At 39.7% G+C, this 25,531-nt stretch overlaps 1 protein-coding gene across 1 annotated transcript; it reads right to left on the reverse strand.

The window, feature by feature from the left end:
* Positions 1-465: 465 nt before the first annotated feature.
* On the reverse strand, positions 466-19,253 carry LOC117262465 (uncharacterized). Its single transcript, XM_033635449.2, has 20 exons — positions 19,067-19,253; positions 13,573-13,731; positions 13,026-13,120; positions 12,787-12,895; positions 11,164-11,280; positions 11,015-11,076; positions 8,796-8,948; positions 8,502-8,693; positions 8,302-8,401; positions 7,355-7,496; positions 7,045-7,228; positions 6,791-6,890; positions 5,894-6,015; positions 5,761-5,792; positions 4,289-4,401; positions 4,055-4,200; positions 3,883-3,977; positions 3,725-3,803; positions 3,518-3,626; positions 466-1,104 (listed from the first exon to the last, which is right to left on the reverse strand). The coding sequence occupies exons 1-20, from the start codon at positions 19,134-19,136 to the stop codon at positions 1,031-1,033; spliced, it is 2,253 nt and encodes a 750-aa protein (XP_033491340.1). The 5' UTR covers positions 19,137-19,253; the 3' UTR covers positions 466-1,030.
* Between the last annotated feature and the right edge of the window lie 6,278 nt (positions 19,254-25,531).

Consider the following 25,531-nt stretch of genomic DNA (forward strand, 5'->3'; position numbering starts at 1 on the left):
CTTGTATTGAGTCACATTTGCCTCCTTTCTCACCTGTTTTGTCAAACTTTACCTTGAATTTGAATATTAGCATTTTAATTCACACATGACTATCGGTATAATACTAAGCTGACTCATCTATTATATTATAATGCCTGATGTTCACATTCAAAACTCCACCTCAGTTACTTTGTGTTATGTTTGACATGTTATGGCCTTATTTATATCTTACCATGAAGCAACAGCTTCACTACATGCTCGGACTCGGTAAATGTACTACCTTGCTTAAACTGAGATGTTTATATTTGCATCATTTTTGATGTTAATGAAAGTAAAAAGATCTCTTTTGCATGTCGGTACGGTGTGCATGCCACTTTACATGAACTCTCGGGAGAAAAGGTGAATGTCTCCTCAAAAGCAATTATGGCTGTACTGTACATTATGTTTTGTAATTCCTGTCTGTACAAACAATAAAAACACAGCAGCCAGTTTTTCAGAATATTGTATTGACAGTTATTGCTCTTGCAAACCACAGCCGGCCATGCCACATTCTCCAAACATATAGTGCCAGGGTTTTATCTAAAATAAAGTCACTTATATCGACATGTAGCAGAAACATTTTGGAGTTAAAAAGTATACAAAATATAATACAACAGTACCTTTAACAAAATAGCATTAGTGCAGATACTTAATAATATTAATTTGTATTGTAAAAATACTGTTTTTCTTTCTTTCACCACAATTTACAAAGAACATAAGAAGTCATGAGTCTGAGGACACATAGTTAATATGTTAGCTTACAAACTGTACGGTTTACAGCAGTAATATATTCGTGCAACAACAAGGACCTACCTGAGATTAAAATGTTCAGTTTAGTCATTTGTATAATTTAGGAAACAGCAAGGGAAATAAAATACTTAATAAAAGGCTCATGTCAGGATTCACACATGATCATTCAGTCGTGACCCTGTCAGGATGAATCTCATCGACAGAGTGGTAGTGACATCGCTCCTCAATCCCACCAACACGTATTCCAGTGAGTCCCACACAGTCAGCAGCCTGCTGGAGATGGAGCAAAGTAATACAGAGCCAGCAGAATAAGGTAGACAACCACCAGAGCTGTACCTGCAAAAAAAACAAGACACAATATTAAAATATTAAAAATTCAAATTGGAGTGCCATCCTGATGTTTATTTCATTATTACTTACATTAAGGATTCAGCACCCAGTCTTAAAGGTTTAATTGTGACTGAGCATGTTGTGTCTTATTAATGTTTAAAAAAACAAGACAGGAAATAGCATCTCAGTAAATTAAACAAGATAGATGAACCTTTATTAATCCCAAGCTAGGGAATTCAGTTGTTGCAGCAGCTCAAGGACAGAAATGCATACAGATACATATAGAAAGTAACAGAAATATTTATCTATTTAGGCAGACATCTCTTTGGCCGATATCTCCAACACTCTGCAACTCACACCAAAACAATCTAGACTGATATATATAGCCCTACGTGTAAGAGGAAAAATGTGTATTTATGATGATGGGGATGATGGGGTGAACTGTCCCTTTAAGTAATCTTAGTCTGTGTATGTCTGTACTAATATAATAGTATAAGGTTAAGTGCTGTAACATCCCTCATGTTCTTATATTCTGTTCAGTCAAACCCTCATACTGGTTCAGTATTCAGCTATTGTTAAACTAACCACAGTCTAACTATATTAACTGTATGGTAGTCCATCATAAGGAATGTGTTCAGGTTAATATTTAATCAAAATGAAAACCACATGTACCCAGGGACTGTTGTGACAACTCTTTCTGTGGCATGTTTGGCAGGTTCACTGAGTTTTCTGCATATATCACTGTCAGGATCATCGACTGATATAAAGAAAGACCTGCTGAGGTGATTCAGCAAAGTTATCCAGGTAAATTATTAAACCAGTGTCCTGGTCCAGGGCTCTTTGGTGCTTTACTTTGAGAGTTGGCCACTGAATAGGTACTTTCAAATACAATAAATAACCACATATACATCCTAATGTGCTGATTATTTGTCTTCTATGTTTGAATCATCCAACAACATATCATATGAAAGTAGCGCTCTCTGGGCAGCTGACTCTCAAATATCAGCGGCCCTTGTGTTTAATATATACTAGTCCATACCACTTGAGTGCACAGTTGCCCACGTACAGTTTCACATGGTGTGTGTTTGGGATAGAGGTTATAGGAAATTGCAGATTAAATAGTCAACTGAACCCATTAAGCATTAACCCATTTTTAAGCATGTTTCTGTTGTTATAGCGCCACCCAGTTGCCAATTAGAGTTAAATTTCTCCAGTCACCTTGAGGCGTCCTGTTCTACATATCTACCAAGTTTAGTAAAAATTGATATGGCGGTTAGGCCTAGATAAGAAATTAGCTCTCTAGCGCCCCCATTTTATTTGATCGGGTTAATAATGGAGGGGTCCCCTCAGATTATGTGTGCTCATATGCCTACAAAGTTGCGTGGTGATCAGTGAAACCCTTGAGATGTTATACACCTTTATGTGATGAGCTCCGCCCTCCGCAATATTCATTGTCTTATAGAAGCTCAGTTTTAGTAAGTTTTCCAACGTTTACCAAGAGGGAACTTTAGATATTGGTCCCTAGATTATGTTCACCGAGTTTCATGCAGATCGGTCAAACTTCCTAAGAAGAGATCGATTTTAAATGTTTTTCAAAAAATTCAAAATGGTGGAAAATCTATATAACCAGAAGTTATGGGTTCTTGAGGCAAATTTGTTCCTCATGAGGAGAGGCATCTCTGTGCAAAGTTTCATGTCTCTACGACATACGGGGCATGAGATATGCCCAAAGTTTGCAATTTCAATCGGTTGCTATAGCGCCCCCCCTTTGGCCAATTGATGTAATATTGCTTCATTGGCATCCTCCCATGACCCTCTACCACTGTGCCAAATTTCACATGGATTGACCAAGTCAGTGTGGAGAAGAACGCGGAACAGACACACAGACAGACAGACAGTTTTCGTCATTATATAGTAAGATGACATAATGTTTTATACATGTTATAATCACAATGTTGATTAAAGTGTAAAGTGATATAACTAAGTCATTCTGCCACAGATCTTCAGCTAGTTTGTTTTTGAAGCACATGAAGGAACCAATCTGAAGACTTGAGGTGAGCTTTAAAACTGGTCAGCAGAAATGCAAAGTATATGCAATCTGTAATACATGATCTCAAACATGTGGGATCACCAGTATGAACCTTACAGACTGCTTTACTCCTTTTCAGATCTGACATATTTCACAAGGGGGAAGCACATCAACACATAAAGATTGGTTTACTAGAGTTTTTTTTGTATTATTCAAAAGACAACATAATTTAAAGATGTATTTATTTTGACTGAATTAAAAAGCCACATTGGCTGTTTACACCTGGGTGCAAAAAGCATCTACCTTAGTCTAAATTTCAGGTTTTCCAATGAAGGACGTTCTAGCACTGATTACACTGTAAAAAGTAAATCTTAAACACATTAAACTTACCCTGAAAATAATCAGACTTGCCGTCCATGAAGATGTAGTTGACGAGAATCACACTGAAGATACTGGCCCACAGGTGCAAGTCACTGAACAACAGCACAAACCCCACATCCTGTCCAAAACAGAGATGATTACAGAGACTATAAAACAGCAAACAGTAGGTATCTATATGAATGAATCAGTGATCAGACTGAAGAAAGGGGGTCTTACATAGAAGGCATTAAATAAGACCAGAATTGGAATCTGCAGCATGCAGACCTGAACTGCCATACAGCTCCCCACCTCCAAGCTGAAGAAAGACAAATCGTTTAGATACAGACGACACTTTTTAATCTAACTGAGTACCTTTTCGATAAGACAGGATTTACCTAAGACTGATGTTGTTTTGGAGAGCAAACTGGATCCCATTAACAATCTCCGGGATCTCAGGAACCATAGCGAGAATTGTCACCCCAATGAAATACTGGAGAAAGAGAGACAGACGTTAGCATGGCAGCAGGAATCAACCAAATAAAACCTGACTCAGATGCTCGTCCTGACCTGGGAGATGTTGGGCTGGTTTAGTATGGGCTGGATGTGCTCGGTTGCAAGATCAGCACACGCAGACGTGAGCACAGTGGCCATGATGAGGATGACCAGAGACCTCCAGCGTGACCAGTGGACCACTGGTCCATTGTGGCCAGTCACTGCACAGACGTCATGTTACTGTTCACTGTCTCACAGAGGAATAATGAAAGGTACAATTTTGTGTTTAACTGAGAGGGAGACTCGTACCCTGTCCGTCTCCAACATGGATGTCATAAATGTGGGAGTGCGTCTTCAGTGTGAACATCAGACCAATGATGTAAGCTGTTGGCAGGAGGGCAGACACTGTGTACACCAGAGGCCTGATGAGGGAAGAAAAATAAAGATGAAACTCAAAAGACCACATAATAGCTTAGCATGTTTAAGCATATTTAGATTAAGTCCTTTTATCTCTGTCTCAACCACTTTCAACAGCATAGACCATTTTAAGACTGATTTACATCCTTCCAGACAAATACTACTTTGCATTTGTTTGACTAGAATGAAAAGACTTTTGAGTCTGCTACTGAAAATTAAACCAAGAGGACAAATAAGCAAATACAGATAAAGAGTGCTGCAGGTGTGACATTTTTTCTAGGCCAGCCTGGAAGTTAGTCTCGCCCTGGTTCCCTCCACAAAAAGTCAATGTGATTTTCCAGCTGGGTCTTATATTACTGCAGAAAATAAGCTCTGTTGCAAACACAAGTCCATGAAACTTCAACATTTTTTTCAGTGAGATAAGCTTCACAAATGAATACCACTTTTATGATTTTTGATGCGTAAATGCCATCGCCAGAAGTAAAAAGCTACATTAGGCTATGAATGAACTAAACTACTGTTGCATGACTTCAACATTGCCACCAAAATAGAATGATCGCCTTGCAGTTGTCTGCCTCCATGCACCAGTCAAGTTGCAGTTACAGTTCACATCCATGACGGTGAAAACATGTATGCTTCACACACATCTTCCCCGTGGCAGCACAGAAGATCTATATAACCACCACAGTTTCAAGGTGAGCACCCAAGAAGTGTATCACCAATTCAGCATCTGGCCAAATGTCTCCTCTGTTCCTGAGATATGACCCTGAATAATGGCCAGAAAAGTGTTTTTGCAGAGGATTATGATGTCATAGTGAAGTTGACAACAGACCATTTGGATATCTGAGGTCATTATTTAATCATTTTATCCTTTAAGACATTTGTGTGAAATTTTGTCATGATTAATGTGTGAATTCTTGGCCAGAGTTTTGTGCAAAAACATGTCTTGTAACGTCACAGTGACTTTGATCTTTGACCTTCAACCACCAAATTCCCATCAGTTCATCACTGAGTCCAATTGAACAATGTGCCAAATTTGAAAAAAAAAAAAAATCCCTCAAGGCATCCTTGAGATATTGTGTTCATGAGAATGGAATGGACATATGGACAGACAACTTGAAAAGCCTATAGCCTCTGGCCTTGGCTATCGCTGGCTGGAGTCATAAAACCCCATTGACTTGAAGATGAGGGAACCAGGAGTGCTAAAATTCAAACTCATTTCTAGGTTTTAGGACTCACTCCTGTGGCATCCCTTTGTAGAGATGTTAACTTTCGATGTCAAGGGGTCCTTAGATGCACCAACAACAAAAGGAGCCTTTACATTACAGTCAGTATATAAATGGAAAAAATATATAATTCCTTACTCAACATGGTCGTGGAACAAGGTACCATTGTTCTGTTGAAAAAGAAAAAATCACATTATTCATGATACAGTTTATGTGAAACACATATTGCTTGTTATAATGTGCTTGTTAGGATGAGACTAATGATGCTGACCAGATCGTAGTGACAGTTGTGGCAGATGAACGGCCCGCTACTGTTCCCTCCAGTGGAGTTAGTGCAGGCGTCGCACACCAGATTTCCATAAGCCTTAGAGAACAGTGTGGGGGCAAACACACCTGCCATTGACAGAGGGATGAGTCAGTGAGTAACATTTTGGAAATGCTTTTACTTTGCATTTGATTTCAGTTTTGGCAGACAGAAACAGAGCGTAACAAACACGTGTACAGCTGGTGCACACCTGAGGATCACAGAGCGTTTGGTCATTACTGAAATAATCTACACATCTTTTCTTTATCGATACGATATCTCTGAACATGGGACTTTCTATTCTCCAGACAGTTACTTCTCTGATGTAAAGACATTGGTTTATTTGTTTGATAATTTAATATCCACTAGAGAATTGTGTGATAAAATTTACTTCATTAATTTCAGCTAACAGGTGGTGCAAATGTTGAATGTTAAAACACATGCAAACACAATGAAAACAGCAGCGGCAAGTAAGTAAAAAACAACTGTAGCTGTAACATTTTGTCTGCAGGTGACATAAATGTCAACATTTTAGTAGCTGCTTCTTTTTGAGTCTGCAAAAACATGTTTACATCTGGACATCCAAACCGCTGCTGCTGCTGCTGCTGCTTGTTCCCTTTTGAAAACACAGGTTGGAGAAACTGTAGCTAACTAAACATGAATAAATACATTTCTAAGTACATCAGGAGCCAGGTTCATTAGGTGGTTTGCATCTAAAATACAGCTACAAAGTGAAAATTGTGCCTTGTTTTTATTCCATAAATGGTCTGTGACTTCTCTTGTTGTTATCACCACCTGTGTCAGACACTTCCAACCCTGTACAGCTAGATGACGCCATGCAGTACATATCTATCTAATACTTGCCTCCTACAGAGATGAAAAGCAAGGCAGAGCTCACTCCTGTCGAGCGACTGTTGAATCTTTGCTCGCTGTGTCTCAGCCCTCCGATTATCATGCAGATACCCTGAGAAAAAGACAAATCAAGGAGCCTCATTCCTGATGCACATGCTGCTTGAATGTGACTTTCGTCTCCACTGTGATGTGACTGATTCACTGATTTCATATAATTTTTCACTGAGTTTACAGCTTCTTTCAAAAGTAAACGCAGGTTGGCTCACGGGGATGAAGAGGATGCATCCGAGCAGCGTGCCAGTCAATGCTGCTTTGACAACCTCCTGCAGACACGGGTTGGCGGCACGGTGACCTCTGATCAGGGCTGTGATGTAAAAGGTCAACTCTGTGATGGAGCCGAAGGTGGCGTTCACCACTGCACCCACTGCAAAGTTACTCTGGGCTGCGATACTGCAAGTGTCAGAAATAAAAAAAATCAGTGACTCTTTTAACATTTCTGGAAACTAGATGTATAGGGCAACATCAAATTGAATTTATGTTTTACAGGTGTGTTTTAAAGGGATGAAAACAACTCACCTGGCAATGCCCATACCGATATAATAAGACAGAGGTATGATGGAGCAGAGTGCTATGGCGAACTTGACATTAGAGCTGGCGTACAGGTTTTCTCTGTCAACATATCCAATTACCAGGGCAACTATTACTAGTGGGAGGAGGTCTGAGATGGGGGTCAAAGATGATAACAGGTCTTCATATGACACATATGACTACGTTTACATGCGCAAAATATTTTTGCCCTTATTCCGAACTAAGTTGTTTACATGGCTCATGAAAATGAAATTCCACTAATATTGCTGTGTACATGCAGCCATGTAGACTCAGATTCATGTGCTTTAACATGTCATTTATCATGCAAAATTATGGAAAAGTGGATTGGCTGGTGCCGCTTGTGCTATTTTGCTTCTTTGCATCAGAATAGGATTTTTCCAAAGTTCTCCACCGGCGGCAGATTTGTTCAACTGTGTCAAAATAACGTCCCTCTTTTATTACTTCAACCACCGTGTTGCACATATTCAAAAACCTGTTGATATCTAAGTCTTTCATAATGTTTTAAAGCAGGTGTGTTTCTTCTTCCAATTAGAAATGTGAGCTTTTCTTTTGGGCGTGCATCTCTACCCCACAGCCTTGCAAACTTTAGGCGAGCTAGTCATAAACAGGCCAGAGGCAGGGTGTCGCAAACTGCAGTAAAAACCCCGACTGAGATACATATTGTAAATGCGCTGTGTGTATGTCCAAAGAATGCTCTTCAAACCTGAATCATGTCGACATATCCCACGTCTTAATCGAAAATGCTACATTCAGAAGAAGGCCTAACTCAGGATATGCAAACAGAACATGCTGTTAACGTGACCCATATCAAATTCATGATATTGACATATTTGGAATAACAGTGGAAATATTCGTGTGCGTGTAATCATAGTCACTACTGACACACACTCTTCACACACACTGGTAAAGGATACTGACAGCGAACACATTGATCCCATCAACAGTGTACTTGTAGTAGTACCAGTTTACAGCATGGTAGCAGCACAGCACTGCTCTGGTCTCGTACACTTGATACTGAGGGTAAAATAAAAAATAAAGAAGCTGGTGCATGAAACCAACACTGAATAATCGCTGCGTTTATGTGCGTTGAATAAACATTAAATCTCTCCCTTGCCTTCCTCTGTGAGCAGGTGGACACAGAAACATCCTCAGGAGCCAAGAGAAGAATGACACCCAGTGTGCGTCCGTTCATCTTGCAAACGGGGATGGTGAAGACCAGGATCCAGGAGAGGAAGCAGGCCACGGAGTGGATGACCACCAGAGGAGGATAACCCAGCAGCAGCCACACGTAAGTGGAGATACGATGCTACACAACAAGGAGAAAAATATCCTATGATTTCCATGTAGCAGAGACTGGTTAGTCATATAAAGTGTGCTCATACATTGTCTATATGTGTACTGTAAGTACCCAGTAGGGAGAGCGCAGAGGTCGTCCTGGCAGCTCTGAGATTGGCACCTCTGTAGGCGAAGGCAGCAGAACCGGTGAGTTATCATCCGCCCCATCTATGTTACACTCACAGTCTGGTGCTTGCTCACAACATCTTCTCAATGTATTTCCAATCTGGAGAAACACAACCAGAGGGAAGTGTTATTTCTGGCTCAGTAGGGCACTGACTTTACATTTCATCTAGTGTAATCACAATCACTGTGGCAACTAACAATTATTTATATGACTGATTGGTCTAATTTTCTTTCAAGTAGTTCATCGTTTAGTGCACACAATGTCGGGAAATAGTTTAAAATCTTCACCACAATTTCCCAGAGGCAAGGTGACGTCTTTATACTTTATACTGTGTTTATCTGACCAACAGGCTAAAAACCAAAGATATCCCATTTACAGAGCTATAAAACAGAAGATCTTCACATTTGAGGAACTGGAGGCTGTGGATGTTTATGTTTCTGCATGATAGATAAATTATTAATCAAAAGTAAAATTGTGTTGTCAAAACTACACAAAGGAAATCAAACCCAAGTAAACAGTAACAGATAGGGGTGTAACGATACATCCACCTGGATCGATGTCAATTTAATGAATGGCGATCCAATATAATTGATGCACAGTGAAAACATCAATAAATATCATTGTCTTCAAGATACGCCTTTATTTCAAAATTCCCATGGCACGTGTGTGTCACCATTTCCATCCAAGCACACCTCCTTTCTCAACGCTCAAACCATTCAATGCTTAGCTGCCTAGCACCCAGCAGATAATGGTGAGCAGCCATGAAATAAACAGTGAGGATATTTACTGATATTGTGTCTTATCAAAATCGAATCGTAAAGATCATTTACGTTGTCCAAAGAATCAATACAATATCATATTGTGATGAAACTTGCCATGTACACCCCTAGTAACAGATCAATAATAGAAATAAAAATTGCCAACTAAAATAGAAATAATTTAGTTGACCTATGGCTACACCAAAGTGTGTAGATGTTAAAGGGCTAATGTGCCTGATCTAGTGGCATCTAGCAGCGAGGTTGTTGACTCCAGCCAACTAAAAATTCTCTCATGTAGCACATAGGAGAACTACAGTACAGTGGCCGATGTAACAGTGGCTGACACACAACACAACTATTCTTATTTCCAGGTGATTATAAAGCAATGAAAATATAGTCATGGAATCTATCAACATATCCCCATAAATCGTACACACTGGACTTTAAAAATAAGTGTTCAGAAATGTGTGCTGCTCTGATGTTTGTGTGTAATAACTGTATAATATATCAGATCAGTTAATTCCATTGGAAACCAGTGAAGGAAGGCAAACAGAAGACTGACACTTTCCTTTGGAGAAAAGGAACCGGAGCACCAAAGCCCGACTCTTAAAGAACTAACATGTCATGGCAGTCATCCAGTGACATCCTAAACTGATCTGGACTGGTTGAACACACTAACACATAATACCAGCAGGTCAGAATTTCAACAACAAAAGCACAACAACTTTGAGATAACAGTTTCAGTTCCCCGTTGGAAAGGGCAATCTGACAGCAAGGTAAAGCGGTGGAAATATTCTGAATATAGCATACACTTATGCTGATATAGATTTTTTTAGGTGGCTAAAAACTAAACAATTAAGGCAGCATTTGCTCAGTGCCGTTTCATTTTATGTGTGTGACGCAGGGATTTTCGAACCAGAAGTAACTGGAAACAAACTCTGTAAACTGGTCCATACAGTTGTGATAATGCTACACAATATGGAGAAAAACTGAAGTGGGTATTCTTCTGCATCCTGTAAAGTAACACCTGAGCCACTGGTATTGATATCAAAACAACTCAGGTGTACGTGCAAACTTTATAAAACTGTGAATACATTTCTAATTCCTATCTTAAAATATACGTCTTCACTGAGCTGAAGAATATTAATGGGATTTTCTTTAATTGTGTTCAAACAGTCAACACCATCCTCACCCACGTATCGCAATAAGAAGTTGCAGCTGTTTAGAGTTGCAGTCTTGTGGTGTCACTCAGTTAAAGCAAGACTTCTGCTGTTGTGACCACAAGTCTGTGAAATTTTGAGGAAACGGCATGATTCACTGTGCATCTTCCTCATTTCACTTTGCAGAGAAAGTAAAAGAGAAAAACAGGGGTAACATCCCAGAACAACAACTGAACCCAAACTGTACCTCGTGGATTGTCTTGCCGAATGGCCACAGGAAGTAGCAGGACAACTTCCAGCAGAGCTTGCCTGAGGAGTGAGAGAAATAAATGAATGAGGACAATATCTTATCGGTGATAAACATCACCATTAATCTCTGCTAATTGGCTCACCTACCGTACGGCACACCAGTGATAGTGGCGAACATTAGTATGCTGATCAGCAAATATGCCAGAGAGACCCACCAACCGAAGAGAAGCACATACGCTATGTTTCCACATGTGATCAGATGACCTGACACCAAGAGGACAGACAATATTATTAGTGAAAGACTGACAAGTTCTCCAACAGCAACAGTATTAATTTGTCTCCATACATAAAGGATGATGCTGGTTTATTACAGCTTTGATCTCATTTTTGTGCTTTTGGCCACATTTCTCTGAAAATTCATAACATTGTACCCACTAAGTTTCACATCTGGGAGCACAGAGTCTATTATTATGTGTCCTAGTTGATCTGATCACGAGGGGAAAGCTCTATTTCTGTCTGTTCACACCTGGCAGTAGGGTGCATCTCCACATCTGTCTCTTGTGACCACTTGATCTCACCCCACTGCTCTTTGTGCAAATAATGCCTATATGATTTCCGTTTGTAAAGACCAAATGTGTTGTTGTTGTTGTTGTTGTTGTTCTTATCTAGCGGGAGGTTTGTTAGCAACACGTACAGCCTTTGCTGTTTAAAATGAGTAAAATCTTATTCAATTGTAGGTGCAGCATACGATGCAGCATACTGATTCGCAGCCCCTCCTCAGCCTGCTCTCTGTGTCTTCCTCTCTCTGTTTATCATGAGACAAGCGCCACTAGAGTACTACTGCTGCAAGTGTGTGAGCTCCATGCTGGGAGCAGTTGGTAAGAGTCCACCTGGCTGCGCACACACAGTGACAGGGCTAACTGTTAGCACCACATGGCTAAAGTTAGCGGAGCTGTTTCACTGTCAGTGCTGGTTTGTTGAGACTGCTGCTGCTGCTGTGTTAGCTCGTGCTAACCGGGCAGACATTGAATTGACTGGTAACCGAGAGGAGAGAGGCTCCAGAGACTTTAGCTCAACATCTGTGCAAGTGCACTGACAAACGTTTTCCTATCTGGTGGGGCACCAGATAAGCTATGATGTCAGCTGAGTAGGCAGTACTTTAGTGTGGCCCAGGACACATTGGCATACACACCGCTGAGAGTGTGTGGCCATGTGCAGCCCAGACCACCTCTGAAAGTGACCCTGGGCGATCAGATCTCAAGATGCACTGTGTTCACACCTGTACTTAGAGCTGTGATCAGATCACCTAGGACACATTTTAACACCAGGTGTAAACAGGGCCACACTGACATCTCTAAAAACAAGTCAAACTAGACAAGAGACGCACAGTTAAATCATCGTAACAGATTTAAACAATTAACCAAATTTGCTAAACTTATTTGGAAGAAGAAACAAAAGGTGCACAGTTAAATTATTACCCAAACATCCTTTGCAAACATTCATCATAGTCTACAGACTTACCTTAGAGCGACAATGCTTGCTTTGATTGTGCACATAGTTTTTTTTGATTAGTGAGGGATTGTTTGTGACATTTTAGGTCCACTCACTTTAAGCTTCACCTCCAAATAAGATCGTTAGTCATGTGGCTGAACTGTGACTTGTTTATAACCTGTACGATCGTCTCATCAATCATTTCTCACGTTGTGATAAACCTGAATTATCCTCCAACATAAGCCTTACAAACTCCACAAGAAGCACTAAACCCTGTACCTGAATGTGGTTTAATGATGTTCAGTTCAGAGTAGAGCTCTTTCACAACCTCTGACCTGACTTCAAATGGACGCGCCGTCACATGACTCTTCCATTTTCTGAAACCAAACTGACACACACAGACACAGACACACACACAATAAATACTGAGTCTGAGGGAAGAACCATCCTGCCTGTCATCCTGCACTCAAACCACGTTTGACTTACAAAAGGAAAACATTTGCTTTTAGACTTCTTACCCTGTAGTTGTTGACCAGTTTGTTGGCCTCCACTTCATTCTCTGCTCTGATGGTTCTCTTGCTTTGGATCTCCTCCCAGCTGTCATCACACAGACCTTGATTGACAAGCATCAAAATGACATATAAACCCAGTCAAATCAGAGTTTATTCACACAGCATGTTTCAGACTCAACGGTGATTTTAAGTGCCTTATGTAAGAATTAACATATAAAGAAAAATCAAAACCAAACAAACGATAACTGTAGATTGAAAGGATTTAAGAGGCGTAAAAGTACAACAATGAAACATTTTTGTGGGATCTTGGGTAAAGCAGCGACTAACAGAAAAGTTTTAAGCCTCCATTTAAAAGAATAAAGTGTTGGGGCAGACCTAAAGCATCCAGGAAGTGTGTTCCTGATTTTCAGTGCATAATAACTAAAAGCTGCTTCTACATGTTTATTTCTCACCCTAGGGACAATGAGTAAGCCTTTGCCAGATCATCGAAGAGCTCTGGATGGCTAGTAAAAGAACAGATGTTAAACAAGTCTAAAAAGTCCTCAGTACTCACATGCGTGTGCAGGCAGGCGTTTTGTTGTACACCCGACAGGACATATGGACTGATGTGAAGATGGAGTGTCTGTTAAGTTAATCTGTGGACCTCCACACAGTCGGTCGTCGATCTGTACGTGATTGTGACCGGCCTGGGGGTCCTGCTCCCATGGAAGATCTGCAACACCAAGCAACAAACCAATTACACAAAGAAAACTAAAAGCTGTTTCATGTAGTAACAAAGGACGAAGCTGAAATATTGGTCAACATTATGACAGAATTATTACAGGACATACACTCCTTCAACACTGAAACCTGAGTTAATTGGCTTGATTTCTTTTAAAAACATGGGAAGAAGGCAATGAACAATGATGTAAGAGCCATATTGATGTTGGTAAGAATCGTATGGTAGTTTTACTTTAAAGATGTGGAAATGCTCCTTTAAGACATGCCTTTGATGATGTTACAGCCAAACAGCCCTTAGAGATGGTTAACCAGCCAAAGGAGCAAGACAGTTTTTTGACAGTGTGCCTAGTTGAGCCAATTAAGACTGAATCTTGTAACTTTGTTTTTTGATTTTTTAATTCAAGTTTTCAAACGGAGTTACTGCTTTGGAAGATTGATTTCGTGTCAAGCTTATTGCCAACGGACTGCTTAATAGTGGTGGTAATGTGGAGTAGGCCTACTGGATGGATGAAAGATTGCTGCTACAAATGAAATATGAAATTACCCAAAAAATTAGCAAGAAATTAGTAGAAAGAGAAAATTAAAAACAAGAAAAATCGTTAAAAACAAACTAAAATTTAAAAAAACAGAATAAAGAAAGTTAAAAAATAAACAAAAACCTGGATGACCTGGAAAGAGTGCTAAAAAATTATAATAATTCTATAACATAATTTTAAAATCAAATAATTATAAATTTTCTAAATAGTACGTACTGAAACTATTTGTCCATGGGCCAGATAGATAAAAAGTCATAAACAGAAAAATGCCCATGCACAGCTGAAGTCAAGGTGCTGGTACTGTGGCAAAAGTACAAACGTGTAAAGAAAAAAACACATATATTGTGGCTACGTACCGCACACAAGAAGGACAAAGAGAGGGCTCACGGCTCAACGGCATCCCTCAAATTTGTGGAGAAATTTGTTGAGAAAATCTCTCCCTCTCCAAGAGGAGGAGATATTACTAAAAAACTATTATAGAGAGAGTCCTTTTGGATTTTCACACTCAACAGTATTGAACCTCATGGACTTAATGAAACACTGGATCTGAGTTCATTCCTTAAGAGTTACGTGCAGATGTGATTTTGTTGTTCTTGAGGCTTAAAGTGATGATGATTATTGTTATGGTTGTGATATTGCTGTTCTTGTAAGTCCGATATTATCTTGTGGCTGCGATGATGTTATTCTTAATATTCAGAAATTATCTTTTTTCGTGCTGTGATGTTGACTTAACTTTGCATTACTATTTGAATGTATTTGACTTTGTGACGCTTTTCCATATTTTATATGGTATAATGGTATTTTTGCCATTGAAACAGAGTATATATGGTATGTATTTTGTGGTTCAATTATATATGTAAATTCTTAGAGTGCTGTTTCCTATTTAAACCACTGTCTTCCTGTGCTCAGTATGAGCCTGATGAAGCTGTAAGCGAAACACGTTGCTCTATTAAATTCCTCTTTCTTAGTCCTGTCTTGTGTGCGGTACGTAGCCACAATATATGTGTTTTTTTCTTTACACAGATAAAAAGTCATTTTATATTTGTGGTTGTAGAGAAAGCATGGGATAATATTACATTTAATTGTCAGGTAATTTAAATAATTTTATTCAATTAATATGAATCACTGTGTATTCACTGATATAGCCATGAAAAAAATATTCTGCATTTATTTACATTTTGTTTCTGATATGGATTTACACAATTTTTTAAAAAAATCTTTAAATCACATCAACTTTTTTTTCCCTCATCGAAAAATCCAGAATGTATAAAAACCCTAATCTGTTTTCCACGTTATATTTGTGTTAAGTTGCACATTGGCTCAAAGCTAGTTGTAATGTCACATATTCCTGCTCATATATAGATGTGTTAAACTCAGATTTAAGGAGGGCACATTCTGAGTGGAGGGAAACTACAGCTTAATTTATCCCAGAGGGAAATAGTTAAAAGTCAAATTTTTGCACTTAGGGTTTGTCCAGAAATTGAACCCGAGACCTCCCTGAGCAAGACGCATAGTCCTGAACCTATGAGCCACATTTATAAGAAAGATAATAAGATATGAGAACTCTCTGCCACACTGCTGTAATGAATCAAACAAGTCTTTGTCTTGAGAACAACGTCCACATGCACTGACGTGATGCTGCTCTGTGTCAGTTACACAATGTGCCCGTGCTGCGCTTCTTTCTTTACAGTGCAGAGCCAGAAAAGCTGAGTCATACTACTGCTCACAATCACCCATCTGCATTTTTTTTTTGTCAGATCATCATAACTTTTGGCCCTGATTTAGCTTCATTCACACACTGCTTCCACAATCACTACCCTTTAGACCCCCAACCTCAGTTCAGCAACATAGCCATCACATGCACACCACTCACGATAGCACATGACCCTGGACATCTTTTTTTCCACAGTGATTCAAGGACGTTAAACTGGCAAAAAAAAATTGGTATGAGTATTGTCCCCTCGGCCATAGCAGCCATAACTGCATCATCACTGACTGCATGTATAGTCTGCAAAGTATGTCCACACAGAATCAACACACTCGTCCTTTGTGTGTCTTTGTGTCAAAGTATGTATGTGTTAATGTTTTAAATATAGTACACTGTACAAACCATCTTAACCTTAAGGGCAAACAGCATTTCTCTCTATCTGCCTTAGAACTGGTTACTGCCTCCCAAAGCCTGACAACAGCTGGATTTGTTCGGCAGGGAAACCACAGGCATGACTGCAATTAAGTCAGGGGTAACAACGTGCCCTTCATTCATTCATTTCCAGGGTTTGTCTCTTACAAGATACAGCCTTAATGAATGATACCAACAAACTGCTGGCGTCATGAGACAAAGAACACAGCAATCGTGACTTCTCCTTTTAGGCTTCACACACACTTTGGGTCGAGTCTTGTTTTGTTTCCTCTTTCTGGTTTGGTATTTGCTTCCTAAAGCACAAATATATAAGATAACATTGTGTACTGACAGAAGAGATCTTTCATAGCTTCAGCTGAGGTCACCTCTCATAGTTTTGACCATTAATATAGAAGATGAAGACCTTAAGCTTCACAATGAGTGTGTTAACTTGTACATAAATAACCTGTTTATGATCAGGTTTTTGGAGTATCTCCTTTAGGTTGACTGAGCATTGTGACAACCCCTCCGCTCCACTAGGTGTGTTCTTTCTGTTTCAGGATGCGGGTCAAGGCGAAGGGTTGTCATTTACCTCCTGAGGCACACCTGGGCCAGTGTGTGTCACTATATAAAGCTCACCCCCTTCCAGCAGACTGTCTTCTTCCCTCACTGCGCAGCTGCTGTTCTTTTGCTTTCTCTACAGACGTTTCCACACAGCCATACACGCAAACATTAATGATACTGACTTTCATGTTTATTTATTTGTAAATAAATAAGCTTTTAACTCTTTGTAACTTGTCTCGTCTCCCATCCTTGTTGCAGCCTAAGAGTCGGGTTGTAACAGCATGTTAACACCAAATTCTGTTTATGAGAATATGTTGAATATGCTACCAGGAGTACTCCGAAAGAAACCCAGATGTATATGGGAAATTTAAATAACCCCATTTCTGTGTGTGTGCTATGCCGGTTTGGGCATGCAAACTCGACAGAGAGGGACACCCCCACCCTGGGGTTCAAACCAGGAAACCTCTTGCTGTGAGGTGACAATGTTAACCACTGCTCCACCATGCCTCTCTAATAATCAATCAGTCAGGGTGACTTTGTGACACTTTCTGGTAGATTACCAAGAAACCCACCTACATTTCTGTATACTGTCTTAAGTGTTACTGTTAGAACTTGTTATCGACCTCAGCTATATTTCTATAAAAAAAAAACATGTTGCCAATTAAAAGATTTTAAGAAACTTTGGACCCTTGAACACATCAAAAACCCCTACCTCACTCTGATGACATATTCAGGTAAAATGGGTCAGACATGTTGTTGTTTTAGAACAATAATGTTTTTATCTTATTGTTTTAGCTACACTTCTGAGGTGAGCAAGAACACCATTATCTGTATTTGTGTCTGTATCCGTCCAACCAACCAAATTATCTGCATCTGTAATTGGAATGGGTGAATTTTATTCCTATGAGAAAAGTATTTACAGAACAGCCTCAGAATTGAGTGTCAGATCATTTTTTATCACAAGAATAAAAGACTAAACATAGCTACCCAAATGAGGACTTTCCTTTACCACGAGTACAGATCATGACACATTTTACTTGTATGAAACTCGTACTTGTAACAAGTACATTTGCCTTGCCCATCCCGGTTATCTCAGACTAATGAAATAATTGTTTCATGTAAAGCACATCTGTAGTAACAATACAATAACATGTTTGGTGACAGGCTGCTATTTAAAGAACATAAGATGTAAAACCTCATTTGTCTCTTTTTACATCCATCCATCCATTTTCATCCACTTATCCGGGGCCAGGTCGCAGGGGGCAGCAGGCCAAACACAGCACCACAGCAACGCTTTCAAGCTCCTCCTGCAGGACCCCAAGGTGTTCCAGGCCAGATGAGATAAGTAGTCCCTCCAGTGTGTTCTGGGTCTGCCCTGGGGCCTCCTACCTCTCACCTGACTTCACCCTAATCAGCTAACTATTTTGATAATGGATAAATCATTTAGGCCATACATCAATCAAACCTATCAAACCGTCCCTGGTTCCAGCTTCTCCACTGAGAGGATTTGTTGTTTTTCTCAGTTTTATATTATTGTAAAAGTGACATATTTGGGTTTTAGACTGTTGGCTGGACCAAATAAGCAACATGAAGAAGTCACCTTGGACTTTGTGAAACTGTCATGGTCTATTTACACTATTTTCTGACACTGTATAAATTAACTGACAAAAATAAATCAACAGATTGATCGATAATTATACACATTCACTTGCTCAGTTTAGCTACAAGGTGTCAGTCTCATAGCAGCAAGCAAAACAACACAAACAGATTTCCTACGTCCCATCACACCATAATGGGCACTTTTAAAATAGCCTGGACACATAGGCACATAGAGAAGCACTGGCACGCGCACACGTGCGCGCACGATGGAACTACGTAGTAATCAATACAACGTGACTGTCCGCTAAGCAACAGCCCTCTCTCCTCAGCTGACGGTGTTTACTCCTTTCATTTACATGATGACAGCCTGTGTAAATACATGCACAGTCTGCTGACATGTTTAAAATGGAGACTCCATTCACAGCGCAGTACAGGACACAGTGTGCTTGTTACATACAAATAAAGTTTTATTCATGAACACAAGCTAAACATGAGCTCGAGCCGCTCACCTTGTGTGTGTTCAGCCGGCCTCCTCCTCCGGCTGCTGCTGTCTGAGCTGTGTGTGGATGACACAGACATGTCCGCTGGTAAAAAGACCTCACCGTTAAGTCTCACCGCACTTGGTTGTCATCTCAATGAACGGACGCTTCTGTCGCTCTGCTGCTGTGAGGAGGTCGCACTGATTCACACACTGAGGATTAGACCGCGTGGAATTGTGGGAAATGTAGGCCGTCATAGTTGAGCTCGTTAAAGGGATAGTTCAGTGTTTTTTAAAGTGGGGTTGTATGGGATACTTATCCATAGACAATGTATTACACATTCTTTCTATTTGTTTTGATTCATGTTTAAATAATGGTGACTACATGTAAATAGATGCAGTTTGTTGTTTGTACACAGGGTGGCGCACTAGAACAGGAAGATGCAGGTAATATAGGTAGGGTGCAGGTGATGAGCAGCAGGTGTGTGACAGTTTTTTGACCTTGTTAAGAGTTTGGAGCATGTTAAAACTGAACTTGATGAATGGACACTTACCTGTGATGGACTCTGAAAAACACATTCTCACTCTGACCTCGTCACATATTGACATTTTGGTCATGGAACGTTGGTTGTGGACGTTCTGGGACACCGTGTCAAGTTCTGCCTGTTACATGCATTGTCTTCTTTCAAAATACACCTCCATTTTCACAGGACATTTAACGATTATATACAGTCTCTTTCAAAATAAATGAGCTATGCCATGAATTGACGTTCTTTTTACTTCGACAACAAACACACATTGGTGGGGGTTAGGCAACAAAAACACATGGTTAGGTTAAGGCAACTGAAAGCATGGTTAGGTTTAGGCAACAAAAGCAAGTGGTCAGGTTTAGGCAACAAAAAGACATGGTTAGGATTAGGCAACAAAAGCATGGTTAGGTTTAGGCAACAAAAGCATGATTAGGTTGAGGCAACAAAAACACGGTTAGGGTTAGGCAACTGAAAGCACAGTTATAGGCAACAAAAGCAAGTGGTCAGGTTTAGGCAACAAAAGCGCGGTTAGGTTTAGGCAACAAAAGCATGGTTAGGGTTAGGCAACAAAAACACATGGTTAGGTTTAGGAAAAAAAGAACAGGATTTGGCTTTAGAATATTACAGGACACGAAAAACGCTCTCTCGGGTGAGAGTCAGTGGTTGTTGGACCCATCAAACACCCCTCCCACTTGTCCAAGTCTGACTTTAATGTTTTAACTTTCGTGCCATTAAACTATTACGGCAACAGGCCACGTATCATGGCAAGGTTAAAGGATGCCTTTTTTCGTTGGTTTCTGACATCGCAAGTCACTGCCAAAGTGCTAGATTTCGACGACTTCAGAGTGAGACCGGGCTCCTGAAACTGTTAAGTGGAAACTTACCTGAGTTAATTTATGGACATACAATGTTTTACAAATGTGAAGGTGAGCACGTGTCAAAATAAATGAGTCACCACACTCAAAGAAACCTGATGAATTGGACATTGGTTCATTTTTGTTCTCCCAGTTAACCCCTCAGAGGCCTTATATGTAATTTTTTTAAAATTGAAAGTCTCTACACATTCAGTAGATGTGAGTCGGCATGTTCCCAGTTTGGAGAAGCAGACTGGAATCTGACACGGAGCTAAAACATGTTCTGCTGTGGAGGGGTCAGCAACAGGGCCATTACAAGTGATTCAGATTGCCACCTTTGAAATATACCTGTGTTAAAAGGTAAATGATAAAAAAATATGTATATTAATTTAAAAACGGGGGAGGCACATTGGTACAGTGGTTAGCACCATCAACTCACAGCAAAGGGGTTCTTGGTTTGATCCCAGGTGTGGGAGCCCTTCTGTGCAGAGTTTGCATGTTCTCCCCATGTCAGCATGGGTTTTCTCCAGGTACGCCGGCTTCTTCCCACAGTCCAAAGACATGCAGATTGGGGATAGGTTAATTGGCGACTCTAAATTGCCCATAGGTGTGAATGTGAGTGTGAATGGTTGTCTGTCTCTACATGTCAGCCCTGTGATAGTCTGGTGACCTGTCCAGGGTGTACCCTGCCTCTTGCCCGATGTCAGCTGGGATAGGCTCAAAACAGACAGTACAATAAATGGCACACAGAATCCAGAATCACACACTGTCAGAGTTAAATCATGGCACTTAGAGGTCACTGCTGGTTAAGATAAGCGATAGTAGACGGGACAAAGGACCATCTGTAACACTTAGTGCTACGTTTAGTGAGGCAAAACCTCTGCCCTGATGGAAGCATCTGAAACTCAACATAGAGGGAATGATGAGAGTCTGAGACAACAGATATTTTAGCTCGCTGAACATGGGAGCTGCTGGTCTGCTGCTGCCTCGATCAGTTAGTTTGTGTTGTTGTGTGACTCAGGTGAATCCAAACTAACCCTTTTAAATGCCAAAGTCACACAATAACACTAACTAACTAACTTACTGTTTGAGACAGTGATAAACCAGCAGCTCCTGTGTTCAACAGTATTAAATCACATTTTTTCTTAATGGAGTCTTGCTTTGAAGAGAGCGATAAAACGGCTTCATTTTCCCATCAGATCGCTGTCTGACACTTAGGTGAAGCAGTAAAAAATACTCTAAATATAGCATACACTTAGACTGATACTGCTTTTTAAGGAGAGACTTTTTTAGGTGGCTAAAATACATTTTGCTGCTGACTCCTCTACTCAGTAGAATCCTTGGCTCCCATGTTGGACTCCAGCCTGCTTCTCCAAACTGAAGGCATGCCAACTGACATCTACTGTACATAACATACTGTGTATGGATAAGTACCCCTTGCAACCCCACTTCAAAAAAACTGAACTATCCCTTTAATGGGAAAACCACCCTAATGGTTTGTATATGTGCTTTGTATATTAGGCCACATGGGTGAGGGAAACAGTAGTGGAAAGTAAAGGAGTAGACTACATTTACTCTAAGTACCAAACTTAAATGCAATTTTGAGGCACCTTACTTAGCCTACGTATTTCCATTTTATGCCTATTTATAATTCTACTTAACTACATTTCAGAGATAAGTATTGTACCATTGTACTTACTGTGTCACATGACTCCTACATGAGTTCTTAAACTGCACACCTGTTTCCAATGCATCTTACACCCTGATGAAGACTCAAGTCGAAATGTGTTGGTTTATCCATGTATTAATACAGGATTTTTAACAAGTCAGAGTGCCTCAGATGCTTTTTTTTCTGTCCCCCTGCCCGTACCATGGACTTTTACACTAAGTGAGCTGGCCAGCTGTTGTTTTTCTTTTATTTTTAGATGACCATTAGCCCTATCCTTGAAGAGCACCTGATTTTTTAACTCCACAGTCCCTTAATCCAGTGAAGCACTCCCTATTTTTCCCTCATATTGTACTTTTCACTTTCACTTCATTTATCTAGGAGCTATAGTAACCTCTTAAATTTTCACATTAAGATTTTTTACATACAACACATGTGATCAGTTGATAAAATATGATCCAATGATTAAACTACCCAAAATAGTCCTATACTAAAAGAAGCCCAACCTCAACCAAGAACAACAGCATTAAAGTAGGCTACTAGCTACTTTTATATTGATACATCAATAATAATGATCCAATAATATCGGCTAACAGCATAACACTGACTAGAGCCACACTGCATTTTGAGTACTTGTGGTAAAAGCAGTCATAATAACAAAAAAATAACATTTTGTCGCTGATACTTCTGTACTTTTACTTAAGTGAAATTTTGATAGCAGGACTTTCATTTGAAGGCCTAATAGAGTATTTTGTGGTATTGCTACTTTTACATGGGTAAATTATTGAAATACTTCTTCCATCACTGGAGGGAAGTATTCAGATAGTTTACTGTACTTCAGTAAAAGTAGTAACACCACACTGAAAAAATACTCCATTGTAAGTAAAGCTCCAACATTCATAACTGCTCTCAGAAGAAGCAACAAAATAAGGTAAAAAAGTAAAACTACTTATTATACAAAATGGTACATTATCATATAGCCTATATTACATTACTGGATTATTTTTACACATATATTGATATGTAAGCAGCTTTTATATACTATAGCAGCATGTGGAGATGATTCAAACTACTTTCTATAGCCCACTGTTGAGGAGTTTAATTTATGGCATTTTTGTTTTTTATCTAAAATCTAAATCTGCAACGGTACTGCTGTCTGAGGTGAAGTAAGTTGCATGAAATATAAAAATACTCAAGTAAAGAATACATCGTCTATTCTAATAGGTGTGGTATCCAAAGTGGGAACTAAATAAAATGTGTCAGTTTCACTATTATTTGATTCACTTGGGCTTATGTTAAACACCACTGCATAGTCGTGTGTGTGTGTGTGTGTGTGTGTGTGTGTGTGTGCGTGTGTGTGTGTGTGTGTGTGTGTGTGTTTTCTGCCCTTGATGCCTCCATGATGACTGCTTGTAGCTAATACAAAGAAAATAGCACCACAGTTTGGTCAAACACAAGTATGACATGGATTTTTCTTAACTTTCCAGTTAGTGTGTCAGTAAGGTGTTAGTAGTTGTTTGTTTCATGAGCAGCTGTTGTACATTAATGGTATGGCTTTCCCAAAAGAAACTTCATGAAACTCTTCAGGTAAAGGTCTAAAGAAACACACACTCTGATCCTGATAATTGGGGATTTAAAAAAAAATAATAAAAAAAAAAAATAAAAAAAAAATACATTGGAGTACATTCAAAAAGTAATTTTAGCCCCTTAAGTAGATTTTTGACATCATAATGTATTTCTCTACTTTTGTTAGGGGCAAGAATTTTGCCTTTTATCCTTTGGTTCAGTCAGTAGGATCTTCCACTTACAGTAAAAGTACACAGTTTCATAAGAATAATTAAAAAATCTTTTTTTACAAATGAAAAGTTGAAAGCAATAAAACTCATCCTTGCTCCATTCAACACACAGCTGGGAGAAGTTTTCCCAGAGGGTTTGTTGCCAGATAGGAATTTCCTGGTTAAGGTTAAAAACTCAGGGGTTTTGATGCCACAGCCTCACATGGTCTAGTAGGTCCTATATCATGCTGATGTTTGCTGATGTTAGAAAACTTCAGATATAAAGCCTATTGATGAGTAAAAGACATCAGTAAGTTAGCCTATTTTGCTGACGTTGACCCTTCCATATTTGTGTTACTGCTGTGATACATTTTAGCATACCACAGATCGCCCTTGTTATCTGATTGATTCATTGATTGATTTTACTTGATAAAATACACAAATGTGCATACAGTACTCAAATTTATCAGGATATTGCAAAAAAGTCAAATTAATTATTTCCATTCTGGTCCTGAAGTCACAGCTAGCAGGCAGGCAGGCAGGAAAAAAGAAAGATATGTAGGGTAAGATGGGAGACGATGCCCTCCTTAAGAACAAAGTCAGTAGTCAATAGTCAGTACTGTAAAATTAAGTATCTGGATATGAGGTTAGCCTGTGCGGGATAGTGATGTCCCACTGTTGGGACAAGATGGCCCTTGCCAGGGGCAAGAAAGCTCCTGAGCTCAAAACTAAATAACCAACTACATACAACAAACTAGGGCGGCACGGTGGTGTGGTTGTTAGCACTGTGGCCTCACAGCAAGAGTGGTCCTGGTTTGATCCCAGGAGGGAGCCCTTCTGTGTAGAGTTTGCATGTTCTCCCCGTGTCAGCGTGGGTTTTCTCTGGGTACTCCGGCTTCCTCCCACAGTCCAAAGACATGCAGGTTGGGGATAGGGATAGACTCTAAATTGTCTATAGGTGTGAATGTGAGTGTGAATGGTTGTTTGTCTTTATGTGTCAGCCCTGTAATAGTCTGGTGATAGTGAAGACAATGTCTAGCAAGGTTTGTAAGCTTTGTAATGTTCTCATTTTGAGTAACACACTCCTAACAAAGCCAATTTTACTGCAAAGTCTACATGTCCCCTGTCTGGTTTGTCCTCAGTCTCAGTGTCATCTAAACCTTTCAATGTTTGGTTACAGATACAAGACAAACTGCAAACTAAGCCAAATCAGTTTTGTCCTGAGCATTTTACACCAGCAAAATAAACATTTGGTGACAAATAAAGGTTGAGGCCACAAAGGCCTTTGAAAAGGTTTTTGTGACCTAAATTGTCAATAGATAATTTAATGTCAAACTGTCTACCACCTCAGAGGCCTGATCTGATAGGACATGTGTTTAATCCTCTTATCCCTCCCATACAACTGAATTTGTTCTGTTGCCAAATCAAATCATCCACCTGAATAATATAAAAAAAAATATTACATAAAACAACTCTGAGGCTTTTGAGTGGCCGTTGAAATGATTGGAGGCTGTGATTGGTGGTTATTTGGCCTCAGAGGTGGGGTTTATGAAACATCAGGCCTAGTCACATATAAATGTGGCAGCACACATAATACTTTGGGTTGTCCTGGTCAAACTGCTGTGAAACCATGGCAAAGAGTTGGAGGGTCACCTCTTTGGTGGCACTAGC

Source organism: Epinephelus lanceolatus, chromosome 5 (genome assembly GCF_041903045.1).
Source record: "Epinephelus lanceolatus isolate andai-2023 chromosome 5, ASM4190304v1, whole genome shotgun sequence".
Classification (NCBI taxonomy): Eukaryota; Metazoa; Chordata; class Actinopteri; order Perciformes; family Serranidae; genus Epinephelus; species Epinephelus lanceolatus.